The sequence below is a fragment of the Engystomops pustulosus genome, chromosome 4 (assembly GCF_040894005.1).
Source record: "Engystomops pustulosus chromosome 4, aEngPut4.maternal, whole genome shotgun sequence".
Taxonomy (NCBI): Eukaryota; Metazoa; Chordata; class Amphibia; order Anura; family Leptodactylidae; genus Engystomops; species Engystomops pustulosus.
The window spans coordinates 119,058,329-119,072,729 of NC_092414.1; the positions used below are offsets into that span (position 1 = coordinate 119,058,329).

Below are 14,401 nucleotides of genomic sequence, written 5' to 3' on the forward strand. Positions count from 1 at the left end.
ACTTTCTAAGTGACCCCAAACTTTTGATTGGTAGTGCAAGTCAACAATGAGCTTTTTTTTACATTTATTAAATATATAGTGTTGTTTTTTTTTTTGTCTGCTTGCAACTTGTAGGAACTCATTGCACTAGGATTATGCAATTCTGTTGGCTCTTTCTTTCAAACATTTGCTGTGACTTGCTCGATGTCCCGTAGTTTGGTCCAGGAGAGTACCGGGGGTAACACACAGGTATGAGTTATTCATTTTCAATTTTAAGTGTAATGAAAATCTCTGTTACAAAATTATAAACTTGAACTTGTCACCACAATTGCACAAATAAGCCTAATAACAAGTTCCCAAAGCACCATACTAACTTGTGCCTACACTGTTTTTAGCTAAAATGCTATTATTCTGAGGCTGAGTATCTCTTACCTTGTGTCTGCTTTTCTCCCCTCCTTTGGGCAGAGCAGAGGATGACTGTTAAATTGTGAGTTAAATTGCCTCACATGAATAGCATATGCCCTTGGGACTCGCTGCTCTTTCAGGCAGGGTTCCATGTAGGCTACAAAGTCAGTATAGTGCTATGGGAACTTTTCATTAGACTTCTGGCCACAGGTTCCCTTTTAAACATTTAAAGATGTATTCTAGGAAAAGCATAAGTAGTATTTAGATACAGTTATGTATATTATTTCATGTTCTGCTTACCGAAGCCGACAAAAAATTATCGCTTATGATGATATTGATTGATACTTGCACTGGATATTGTATGATTCAATTTCATAGCATGTTTGTCACAGTATTCCTTTATTACCCCTTCAAGAATGCATTATTTTAAAGGGGAAGACGTTTGCAGTAAATGTTTGGGGAAACAGTTATTTATAATAATTGTTGAAAACGCCATTATATAAAATAAAAAAATCAAAGCAAAAAAAAAAAAATGAGAATGCATAGGCAAGATTTCAAAATTTTTTTGAAAGTGTTTGTGTAGGGAGTCCATCAGCATCAGGAATTCCATGGATTACACTATCGTATGAATAAGGACGGACTGCTGGGGTCTAAAACACCTTACCTGCTTATCTATGGAATTCTTGTTTTTACTTCTACTAAACTTGCCTGATGCCAATGGATTCCCTACACATCCATTCCATGTCTCCCGGACCGGGCCGGACTTCCACCATCGTGGCACGGCAATTGCAAGCTTCTTAAGCCATGGGTGAGCTTACACCTTTCATTTTTTTTCTCATTTTTGTATTCCATTTAGTTTTTTTTGTTAAAGGGGTTTCATTCATCAGGACCCAGTTGATAATTATGGTAAAATATTTATTATAAAATTATATGTCTCCTATCGAGTCCCCATATTGATGACCTCTCCTAAGGAAAGTTCACTGCATCTTATCTTATGTCTAAATTAGTAGGAGCTGATCTTCTGGTCTGACCACTATAAAGAGAACAGAGATGTCTGCTTCCTGTTCCATTATCTGTTTATCAAGGTCTGCAAGGAGCTGATATATGGGGGTGCCAGGTGTTGGACCACCACCAAGTTGAGGGCCTATTTTATGGATATGCTATCTATTCTTTTGTTCGGGAAACCCATGGATTGGCTTCATTAATCATTTACATACACCATTAGATTGCAGGTCTATTGTCCTCTTTTATGGTGCTGCTGGTCATTTTGGTCATCGGATCTCTCTTTGAACCATTGCCTCAGGTATGTAAATATTCGCAGATTAATTGCTGTACAGTTTATAGGATCATCCCAAATAACCAGATACAATTAGTGAACATTGTGCACAAATTACCTGTTTTGTTGAACAGATGGGAAGGGTTTTTCTTTTGTTTTTTGTTGTCTTTCAGACTTTCTATAATTTGCTAGAGTTCACTCTTTGGAAGAAAAGGATTAGTGTATAACAATACATGTGTATCATTAAAAATCAAACCTTGCTGACACTTTCCCTACAACAATTGCATTCAGACGGCCGTTGGGGGACCTATATACGGCCCTCGTCGGAATACAGCGCCGTACACCATATATCTCTATGGAGAGGGGCAGGGGTAAACAGCGCTCCCGCCTCTCCCGGGCGCCGACGTGTGCCCATCGTGCTACGGTACACCAAGGGTACACGTTGGTCTGAATGCAGCCTCAAATAGGAAGATGATCTGTTAATGTTCTGTAAACATTATGGTTATACAGCTGAACTGTTTTTTTAATGTATGAAATGAAAAAAAAAAATGGTGATATACTTATATATTTCTATTGCAGACAGCTTTAGCAGCTATAGTGATGGTGAATTTAAAAGGAATGTTCAAGCAGTTTGCAGATATTCCACATCTATGGAGAACCAGTAAACTAGAGCTGGTAAGTGTGATCATAAATTAGCATGTCTCTAAACAACTCACAAGGAATTTTAACACTTTTTCTTGCTGTCGATTGCTGATGAAAGATATCTTTGACAATGTCATCTAAAAATATATTCTACTGCATAAGGAAAAGACAGCAACTAGCTCACAGTTACCATAGATGTGCATTTTGCAGGGAGCTCATTGTGTCTCGCTGCACTTTGTCCGGTACATGCTGCCGCACCGCAAAAGATAGAGTAGGTCCTTTTTCTGCCTGTCTTTGCTGTGCATGCGTTTGGCTGCTTATAGAGTGGGGAGGGGTGAGGAGCGCTCCCCTCTCCACTCCCCTTGTGGCTCACAGCACATGTCTGCTACTGCGGACGTTTGCATGTAGCCTAAGGGTTATTCTTGAACAGTAAATCGTATAAATGGCAAAAACTGATGGATGTTCATTTTAACAAAACTGACTTGTTGGCACGATTTGATGGCATTATAGCTGAGCTTTATACACCTCACATAAACTAACATTTATTTATGCAGATTGTCATAGGGAGGAGGACTGGCTCTACAGCACTGGACTGTGAACCAGGCATGCTGGTTTCAAAACCTGCTCCGTGTGACCTTGAGCAAGTCACTTTATCTCCCTTTGCTTCAGGTACTTAGAATATAAGTATTTATCTACTTTACAAGTAGGATTTACACATTTACTAACAGCATACACAAAACATTTGGGTGCATATATAAAAAAACTGGGGGCAAAAAATGAAGCAGTGAACCATGGTCAACAAAAGAAATTTGTGATCATTTATGTTTCCTAGCATGGACCCTGTTGTCCGTGGAAAGCTCCCCCACTTTTGCCTGTGCTCGTTTTCATACATTTCTCACAGGATGTTATTTTTTAAATGGTGAACATGAGCTGTAGGTGAATCCCTGTATAATTACTATATGTATTTGGTATTTCACATTTATGCTGCATCTATTTTGAGTATTGTATGTTACTTTTATTTAACAAGTTAAAAAACCTTTCATTTTAAAAACACAATAATATATAATATGTTCTTGCATTTTTCAGGCAATCTGGGTGGTATCCTTTGTGGCCTCTGTTTCTCTGGGTCTTGACTATGGGCTGCTTGTTGCAGTGGCATTTGCCATCATAACAGTCATCTACCGCACACAAAGGTTTGAGTGTATACTTTATATTACCTTCTGAGCAGAGTTATTAAATATAGAGTGTTCAGTGCTGATGCTATATATAGTGTGAGGGTATGTAAGAGGTTTAGCAATTATAAGTAGTTGAGAGCCGATGGTGTGTATTATAATGTAGCTGAGCCATTTGTGTTTGTGCGCAGATGTAGCAGAGCTGTCTCTGTGTGCATGTTTCAGAGCTGTTTGTGTGACAACCAGGATATTTTAATTATGTGGATCTCATAGTCTGATTCAAACCAATGATTATCAATGATAAAAGATCTCTTCCCCCTTTAAACAAAATCGGTACCATTTTTTTTTATAATGTCCTATATGTATTAGTTATGTGCTTGTTGTTTTTGTTGATATTTTACACCCACCACTTTACCATAGCCTGCCATAAGACCTTATATCTTATCTCTTATAGACGGCTAGCCTTCATCTTGTAGACTGCCGATGGTCTTGCCAGAGAATCTTTCTGTATGATATATTGAGGAATTGCTATTTATATGTATACCTTCTATCAACATGCAGATAAAACTTCACTTCAATCAAAATCTTTTTTAGAATATATGTATAATATAGATGACTTCAATTTTTTTTTCAGTTCACAGTACAGAATTCTCGGACAAGTTCCAAATACAGATGTATATTGTGATATAGAAGAATATGAGGAGGTATGGATGTAAAATCTTTAAATCATTCATCTACATGATGGAGTTTTGCACAACTGTAAAATGGCTCACACTGTACTTCCATTTTTTTTTTATATGCCTACAAAATATTGTAATATGATATTTTCCCAAATGCCATGTGTTATATTGGTAAGTAGCAACATGTGCTTTGCATTGTTAAAGCTACTTAACAAACACATGTCTTTGGTCAAAATGCATGTGCTTTCATTTAGACGTTTCTCCAAACACATTGTGGAAATGCAGCCCCAAGATGTTGTTATGGAGAAGTATCTGCTGTTGGCTGCGGCCAGGGGCCATACTGAAAAAAAGTCAGAATTGAGCTAAACTGAAAAGGCAAATCTAATTATTTAGTTTAATTGTCCAGCCCTATGTGTGGGAGAGATTTATTTTTTTAAGTGGAATACTGCTTTCAAACAATTAAAGTGACAGGATAGCACGTTTAACTTTACCTGGTCAGGAAAGTAAGACAACTCCTTATGGAGAGTTTATCATTTTAAGCCGTGTGAAGAGTTACAGCCATTGATACTCTGGGAATTTCTTGTATTCAGATCCAGAGGGAGTTAGATGAAAGATAGCGGGTCAGTCCAGAATGGACCAGGAATTTGGAGATGAAAGGGAGATTAGAAACCAGTCTGTAGCTAGAAGAGAGAGATCCAGAAAAGAAACCGCTGAAAATGCGGTCCGAGAGATGGGAAGAAATCCAAGTGAGTGCAGTGTGCTTCAGGCCAATGGAGCAGAGCATCCTGAGGAGAAGCTGGTGGTCCACAGTATCAAACAAATACATTGTCAGACCTGGGGGCAATCATTACGCCCCTTACTTCCATGTACCAAGCACCCTATCATTATGGTTGTGGGGAACTGTTGCCTGGCACAAAGAACCTCCTCTCTTGTAAACCACTTAGATGCAACAATCTCTCTCAAATGTACCATGTAGGGTGTTAAACACCCAGGATTGTAAGTTTCATAATAATTAAAGCACCTTGCTGGCTCTTATGCGATACTTGAACTTTTGCCTTAATAAAAGATGTAAAATTGTAAAGCTTTTAAATAATAGTACAACAGGTTCCAGTTCTCCAGGTTTCGGTGAAGTAAGCTGTGATCAATGATATGAGCAAACATTGATGGCTTTTAACCTAATGCACAAAAAAAAATGTTATTCACCGGAACCTGGAGTCTGCAACTACCTGGAAGCTATAGTGCTCTGATGCCTCATGCACCCGTGAGGTTGATAACGGCAGACCTTACCTGATAGATGTATATATTTATAAAGCGGTAAAAAGAGTCAGTAAAAAAATGTGTACTGGCTGTCTCTTAGGGGCCCAATTGGGAACCTGCAAGAATGCAGTGCATTATAAGTACTTTCCCTGCTCATCTCCCAAGAGTACTGTATATATCGAGTATAAGCAGAGGTCCCTAATTTTACCACAAAAAAACTGGGAAAGCCTATTGACTCAACTATAACCCGAGGGTAGGAAATGCATTGGTCCTAGTATATAGCCTGCCTCCCCCAGTATACAGCCTGCAGCCCCTTCCCCCAGTATATAGCCTGCCTGCCCCCTGTAGTATATTAGGCTGCCGGCCCCTGCCCCCCTGTATTATAATAGCCTGCCGGCCCCTGCCCCCCTGTAGTATAATAGCCTGCCGGCCCCTGCCCCCCTGTAGTATAATAGCCTGCCGGCCCCTGCCCCCCTGTAGTATAATAGCCTGCCGGCCCCTGCCCCCCTGTAGTATATTAGCCTGCCGGCCCCTGCCCCCCTGTAGTATAATAGCCTGCCGGCCCCTGCCCCCCTGTAGTATAATAGCCTGCCGGCCCCTGCCCCCCTGTAGTATAATAGCCTGCCGGCCCCTGCCCCCCTGTAGTATAATAGCCTGCCGGCCCCTGCCCCCCTGTAGTATATTAGCCTGCCGGCCCCTGCCCCCCTGTAGTATAATGGCCTGCCGGCCCCTGCCCCCCTGTAGTATAATAGCCTGCTGGCCCCTGCCCCCCTGTAGTATAATAGCCTGCTGGCCCCTGCCCCCATGTAGTATATTAGTCTGCCGGCCCCTGCCCCCCTGTAGTATAATAGCCTGCCGGCCCCTGCCCCCCTGTAGTATAATAGCCTGCTGGCCCCTGCCCCCCCTGTAGTATATTAGCCTGCTGGCCCCTGCCCCCCCTGTAGTATATTAGCCTGCCGGCCCCTGCCCCCCTGTAGTATATTAGCCTGCCGGCCCCTGCCCCCCCCTGTAGTATAATGGCCTGCCGGCCCCTGCCCCCCTGTAGTATAATAGCCTGCTGGCCCCTGCCCCCCTGTAGTATAATAGCCTGCTGGCCCCTGCCCCCCTGTAGTATAATAGCCTGCCGGCCCCTGCCCCCCTGTAGTATATTAGCCTGCCGGCCCCTGCCCCCCTGTAGTATAATGGCCTGCCGGCCCCTGCCCCCCTGTAGTATAATAGCCTGCTGGCCCCTGCCCCCCTGTAGTATAATAGCCTGCTGGCCCCTGCCCCCATGTAGTATATTAGTCTGCCGGCCCCTGCCCCCATGTAGTATATTAGCCTGCCGGCCCCTGCCCCCCTGTAGTATATTAGCCTGCCGGCCCCTGCCCCCAAAGTATGCATTTTGGATTGTAATACAATTAAAAAAAAACTTTGGACCTATCTTTCATTTGTTTCAGTAATGTGACAGTTTGCTTTTTCATAGGTTAAGGAATACCCTGGAATTAAGATATTCCAAGCAAACACATCTTTGTACTTTGCAAACAGTGATCTCTATGTCACTGCCTTGAGGAAAAAGGTAAACAATTGAGAGATTTAGTCTATAATTAATACAGTATACCAAATGCTCTTGTAGTGTATATTGTATTCAAAATGACTATTTTGTTATATAGACTGGCATTGATCCTGGTGCAATACTTATTGCAAAGAAAAAGGCGCAGAAAAGACGCGCCAAAGTAATGAAGAAATCTGCTAACAATGAAAGAAGAGCAGTCTTAAAGCTGGTAAGTAACTGTTGAACCAGGGTGGAGAAGTCTCTGCCAGTGCGAACATGATATCTTCTAGTATATGTAATGCACAGTTGTATAAGGAAAATATAAATTAAGCCTCAAGAAACATTGTGTGTTGTTGAGAGAGATTTGATAGGGTACATATGTTGTATGTTCTTATTTTCAAACTGTTTCATTACAAAGACCAGTGTTGAAGGCAGTTCCCGGGTTACATACAAGATAGGTCCATAGATTTGTTCTTAAGTCGAATTTGTATGCAAGTCGAAACTGTATATATTTTATAATTGTAGATCCAGACAAATTTTTTATTTTTTTTTGCCCCAGTGACAATTGGAGGTTTACATTTTTTTGCTGTAATGGGACCAATGATTATCCATAAAACTTCATTACAGACGCCATACATCTTATCATTGCAGTCTGGGACTATAGTAACATCCAGAGAGATCCAGCTGAGGTCACTGTAGGCAGTAGGGTCTGTTTTTAACTAGGGGTCGTCTGTAAGTCGGGTGTCCTTAAGTAGGAGACCGCCTGTATCGGCACATTTATGGTGTAAATGCACATTTTGTCTGATTTTTGTGCAAATGGAGTTTTCCACCGCTTTCACCACTTTCTTAAGAGGGCATGGTGGAGGCAGGGAAAAGTCAGAGCCATCAGGTTTTCTAATGTGAAGCATGCTAAAATAATATCTAGTCCCCTATTATTAAATTCATTCTGCCTCTCAAAAGAAACAGAACAATGTCAGTATTGTTTTCCTTAACCAAATATGTGGACTCTATTTGTGACTGGGTCCATATTCGTATATAAATTTACCACAAACGCCATTAGCATAAGAACCTCTCACTGAGACCCATTGGTCACTATTAAAACACAACTTTTATTGTGCATCTATCAAACTGGTAGTTTATCTGTCAATGACAATGAAGTGAAAGTAAAATCTACAGCTATAGCACTCTTATGTAGTCTACTGGATCATATGTAGTTCAGGTGGTCCCTAAATAAGACGACCCCTAGTTACAAACGGACCTCCAGTAATTGGTAATTTACTGTACTTCAGCCCTAGGCTCTCTGTTTCACTTCACACAGAGAGTAGCGAGTTTAAGAGCTGATTTATACATTGTCATAATATTTTTATTTTTTCAGACCATTAGACTATTGTATTTCGCTCCAAAATCACCACTCAAATATATAAACACTAATAAACAGACGTCCATTATTTAGGACTTCTCAGATAATCTCCCTCAATAGTCAGATTTATCCCATGCATTGCCATCACGAATGTTGTTCCTTAGATCAGTTATAAAAAGCTCAACACTAAGTTTCTACATAGTCCTCTCTAGTGTATTCATTGCTGGTTACATTGGACTGCTAAATAAAACCTGATGCCGAGGCTAAGTGTTTGTGTTTCTAAAGAGGTGCTAGGATATAAAGCCTCTGTTTGTAACATCACTGGAGTGAATGCCACAATTATATCCAATTGTAAGGTTTCCCTGTATACGGACCAATGCCATAACCTCACCAAATAGCCCAAGTTAGTCCCCATTGGCCCCTCACCTTCAACTACGTCAGTCACACATGTGGGTAAGCTTGAAGGTTGATCGTAATGTGTTGCAGGTACGCCGGCACTTAGTGTCCGTTCGGTGTGCATGTGGATGCACTTAGAGGGAGCTCAGCACCTTACTGTGATTGTCATATTGTGCTGGGATTTATCCGTCAGTCACTGATATATTGTGAATATATGGCAAGGCACATCCAACGGATACTAGATTTCTTACAATATACTTCAGTAAGTACTTGTATAGTAATCAGTCACCATTGACAGTTGAGCTGGTATATATCAATGGGTATGGACTTATAATAAAGTGGGAACTTCAGACAAAAGTTATTTAAGGAAACCGTAAAGACCTCCAAAGATTATTCCAAGTGTATCAGTTAATTAATTCAATATCAATACAAATAACATTGCTCATGCGACATGTTTTAAATGTATTTATATCTAGCAACATATGCGGTACAGTATAGCTTTACTTATAGTAGGTGTGATGGATATGCTTGTCAGAGTATATATATTAATACTTTCTAAAATGACAATAAAAACCAGATGAAAGAAATTGATGCATCAGACTTATTTATAGAAAGGCTGAAAATGTAAATCCTTCATTTAAACTGTCAAAACGGTCGACCCATCGTCCAACTGTATTAACCCTCCCCCTCCTGATGTCACATCACAAGCAAAGTCTTCCTATGATCCTCGGTGAGCAGCGAGGCAGCTTGCCACGTCTGACAGGGGTAGAAGCTTTGCTTGTGTGGTGAGCCGACGTCCGGAGGGAGAAGAAGAATGTGGAAGGGGGTTTCTTCAGAATATTTATGAGGATGGCGATGAGGGAATTACAAATGCTAATGAGATTTTGAAATCCAACACAGTGGGACTTAAAGGAAAATGCTGGCAAAAAGCCAGGTAAGGGTTAAGATAGTATATATCTTGAACCCATCAGCACATAGTTATTATAAAATTATGTCTCTAGTGTAGATTACAGTGTCTATAGAAACCTGTCACCAGTAAAAAAAAATTACCTTTAATTACCTTAGAAAAAACAATCTTGCCATACTTTAGTGTTATAAGCTAGACCGATGTACAAATGCTGATGAAGTCTCTAAGAAAGGTAAACAACTCGATTTGTATTGGAGCCACCTCAATCATTTCCTTAGTTTTATTGCAGGGAGCTGTCAATCAGGAAAAGCCTCCACACCCCTTCTGTATTCTCTAACATCGCCCTCATGGACGCACCCCTGGCCCAAGCTCTACCGCATCATATGAAATCTGATAAAAGTATTGATGTTTTGATTTTTTTTCAGACTAATGATATTGAGATGGCTGTGAAACATGAATTGATGAATGACGATCCTGCTTTGGACTCGGGACATGTGAAGAATGGATCGGCTGACAGAAACCTGCATAACTCAACATCTGAAGAGTTGGAGTATTTCATGAGTCCAGTCATCAACACCCATTCAGTGATTCTGGACTTTACACCTGTCAATTTTATAGATTCTGTGGGAGCAAAAACACTAAAATCTGTAAGTTGTCAATCTTCAGTTTCTACTTATTCAATGTTATACAGGTTCTCTGGCTATAGAAGTTCACACTGGCCACACTGCGCCTGCACTTCTGGACGTGCAGACATGAGCAAAAAGATAAAATGAAGTGTTCTCCTCCACTGGTTTCCCACACTTGATGCTTTTTCTTATGTCTGCCTTAGTCCTCATATGGTTTTCCCAAATTGCTGGAAAACTCTTGTAATATTAATTTACCTTCTCCTCTGCTCTCCTACAGATAATTAAAGAATACAAGGAAATTGGGGTTGACATCCTAATATCTGGTTGTAATGGTAAGATATAGGTCATGTGCATGCTCACTTCTAAAAATTGTAGTGCAAAATTCATGTATGCTTTAAAGCCTGCAATTCATAAACAGTAATCATTCCTTTATAATATAATCTTTATTTATAAAGCGCCATCACATTCCCATAGGGGCTTACAGTCTGAGGACAAAGGGGTGACAAATGATGAATAGGAGCTTGTACAATGATCCAGCCATTCTTTGTAAGGGAATGGAATAATGAAATAAATGAATATAAATAAATACATATATAATGAACCAGGCATTAGCCACCATCTTATTTACCAAGGTAAATAGGACTGCAGAGTAGCCTGTAGCTTGCAGTATTACATAGATGGGAGGAGGGCACAGTTTGGGTTAGTGAAAAGAGAGTTGAAGTTGCATGAGGTTAGTAAATGTGATAGGCCTGACTGTAGCGATGGGTTTATGAGGGTGTTTTGAAGCTTTGGTAGTTGGGTACAAGTCTGATAGTCTAAGGTAGGGCATTGCAGATATTTCAATTATGTGAAGTCCGTCCTTCCTATAGCAGCTGGTGGTCGAAGCTATAATGATCTGTGGATTTCTGCTTCTTTCACAGGAGTGGTTGTCCGGGATTTGACGAGGTTGAATTTCTTTGACACGTCTATAGGAAGAGATCTTCTATTCCACAGTATTCATGACGCTGTACTCCACTGCTGGTGTAGAGCATCCTCTTTGGCTCTTGCTTCTTCTGAAGAGCAGGTCCTCAGCTCAGACACACCAAGCCAGATCTGATCTTTCCTTTCACAAAGGAGAATGGTGCAATAACCCGTTTTAGACATTGCCACATGTGCAGAATTGGGAAAGAATACGTCCCTGCCAATTGCTTATACACAATTGTGTACGATTAAGGGGTCTATATAGAAGTATAGAAGATATCTCTTTACAAATGCTTTAATAAGTGCATAAGCTTCGATGTTTGGTGCAGAAACACTCTTGTTCTAGCTTTATGGTTATCCCTATAAAGCTAATGTCCCCTAGGACTCTGTACCGTGCCTCTGGTACTACTTGGGAATCAAGGGCTTTACTCTAGAGGCTTTTATCTCAAATACCCTTATCCACATTTGCTGCCTTTAGATAAAATTACATTGTTTCTGCTCAGAGCTAGGGACAGTAGGGTAAAATCACATGAGGTCTTCATAATACAGCTGGATGTCAATATACTGGTGTCTATTGCCAACATTCTTAAAATTTGACAGATAAGAGAGGCTGCATAATTGTCATATCACTAGTACAGGAAAAGGTCCCTAATTTGTTAGCTTTTATAGGTTATCACAACATATTCCTATGTAATTGCAACATTTTATCTAGTCATGAAAACAGTTGCTGTCACTAACAGAAACTACAGGGAAGCTGGAATTCCCAAATTAGACTGTTACTAGTTGTAAATGCCCGCCTCTTCTACGCCATGCCTCCACCATAACTTCTAGTTTGGGTGAATCAGTCAGTTCACCCTTCTCTGCAGATCCGTTTGTGCTTTCTACACAGTGATGACATTGACTTGTGTAAAGATAGTGACTTGTGGATCTCTCAGGAGATTTATTTAGTCATTGTCTCACTGCTGATCCACTGTGGGGGCACTTCCAAAGTAATTGATTTAAGGCTATGTTTTGCCTATTACCTGTTGATGTAAACCTTTTCTAAAGCTTTTTGAAGATCACATTGGCATAACCAAAGTAATATGAAGTAAAGCCACATTTTAAGCAGTGCTCTCTGCTGAACCAAGGCATGTATGAGTAGGACAGATAGATGTTCTTCCCTCTTCCCAAAAAGACTGATAAAAGCAACCTAACCAACGTTTTTATAGCTTTTTTAAAATTCTTCCTGTTATATCCACTCAAACAATTAAGTACATTCATTATTTTACTTTAACCCACTCCTGGATTTTCTCTAATTACTTTAGTATAAACTGCACCAAAAAAGCAACAAAAACTAGTGTGTCTTCAGCCTAAACGTGGCATCAGATCAGCGTTTTAGGAGATGACGCTTCACATTTCAGCATAAATACACAATGGCTTCAGCACTTTGGATCAACGACTATAAAATACTTGCTAAATTATTTTACTATATTTCAGGCTCTGAGGTGACCTCTTTATTAGAAGAAATATATTCCAAAATCTTCTTAGAAAAAAAAAAATTGCTAATTCAGATTAACAAAAATTACAAAAGCCTTAAAACCGCGTGACTGTGAGTCTTCTCACCAAAACCATTTTTCATGTTGTGTTACAGCTTTGAGAATAGGATTGTATTCATGGGCTGTGTGTATTCATGGGTGCCTGTTACACTTGCTAGGGATTTTATCTCCTTAATGCTGTTGAATAATGTTACTATTGAGCAGGTGGTTTGTTACTGGGTAGCGTTTTTTTGTACAATATGTGGATAAACCAAATTTTGGATAATCAGCATTATAGGGAAATGCTTTTATGTATAACTATTCAGTGTAAATGAAGAGGATTTGTGTACTGTGAAAAAATATATATTTTATAACTGGAAATGTACTTTAAAATTGTATAGGTCAATCCATAAGGGTGAGTTTACATATGCATATAGTGTGTGTTCTAGATCACTGTGCTCTATTATATACAGTTCTTTGTTAGCTGCCAGCCTCAACACAAGGCCTGGGGAAAAACTAAAATTCTTCTAATATGCCACAAATACATACATGTAGTTTACATCAAGGAATGGGGTGACACTGGCCCATCACTAAATTCTAGGATGACAGGACTATGTAGAAATCTTAAACTATTGTACTTTGGCTACTATTCTTCTAGCTGGGACAGTCTTTAATACCTTATTTTCACACATCTATTCACTGCATGTTCATTATTATTGCTGCACACAGACCCTACTGCAACTCTATGGGGATAATTCTGTATGTAGATCTGCTGGCCCATCCACAGCAGAGAATAAAAAACACTATTCCAAGTAAACAAGGCCTACTTTATGGGCAGTATTCATATAACCTCCACCAAAGCCAAATATATAGCTTGTACTATGGATATGGTTTGTTTTAACAAGAAACATGTACTTCATATAAGCCATTGGTGCTACATTAATATTTGGCACAATACCCTTTGACATGTACTGAAATAAACATAATGAACTAGAGCACGTGACCTAGTACAGACATGTACCCAGGTAAATAAACCCCAAGATTTATTTAGATAATATTATTAAACTGTAAAAACAAAAGAATAACTTATTTTATACTTTCTTAGGCTTATTCCTGTAGAGTTTATCTGGCAGTAGAGTCTACAGACATATACAGACATTCAATACAGAGTATGTTTCTTGCCGTGCTTGATATTCTAACTCCCAAAAAGAGAAATGGTCTTTTCAGTCCGAGCTGATAAGTGTTAATAATGCAGTTTGTTTATAAACTGATTTCTTTTTGTGCCTTTGTGTTCTTTTTTTTTCCTTAAAGGATACTTTGTCCGGTTAATTTGGGACACTAAACCACCCACAGGACCTTATGTACTGCTGGTTTAGTGTCCCAAATTGGCCATTAGCTTTTCCATCCATGCCGACAAAAAAAAAAAAGTACAGGCTTACCTTTGGTCATAGTTCTTGGTTCCTGCATATTTATTTCCACAAGTAGTATGAGAGAGTCTTTTTACTTTACCCCAAATAGTGTGCCGGATGCTGGAGCACATCCCGATTGGAAGATAAAGTTTTTTCTTTATTTAGGAATCCATTAAATTTTCATAGTATTAATAACCCCATAGTAGGTAGGGCAAAAAACCTACACGTTTCAGCTCAACAGAGCCTTACTCATGGTATAAAAAAATCACAGCACACGTGATTAAAAG

At 39.7% G+C, this 14,401-nt stretch overlaps 1 protein-coding gene across 2 annotated transcripts in view; it reads left to right on the top strand.

Moving 5' to 3' along the window:
* SLC26A5 (solute carrier family 26 member 5) overlaps positions 1–14,187 on the top strand; it is a 57,301-nt gene extending 43,114 nt beyond the window's left edge. For both annotated transcript variants that reach the window (XM_072147213.1, XM_072147212.1), the window contains exons 10-19: positions 115–228; positions 1,610–1,687; positions 2,240–2,335; positions 3,389–3,495; positions 4,109–4,178; positions 6,874–6,966; positions 7,061–7,171; positions 10,031–10,252; positions 10,509–10,563; positions 11,152–14,187. In XM_072147213.1, coding sequence (XP_072003314.1) covers positions 115–228; positions 1,610–1,687; positions 2,240–2,335; positions 3,389–3,495; positions 4,109–4,178; positions 6,874–6,966; positions 7,061–7,171; positions 10,031–10,252; positions 10,509–10,563; positions 11,152–11,327 — 1,122 coding nt within the window. In that variant the 3' untranslated portion in view covers positions 11,328–14,187. The remainder of the gene's footprint in view (positions 1–114; positions 229–1,609; positions 1,688–2,239; positions 2,336–3,388; positions 3,496–4,108; positions 4,179–6,873; positions 6,967–7,060; positions 7,172–10,030; positions 10,253–10,508; positions 10,564–11,151) is intronic.
* The last annotated feature ends 214 nt before the right edge of the window (positions 14,188–14,401 follow it).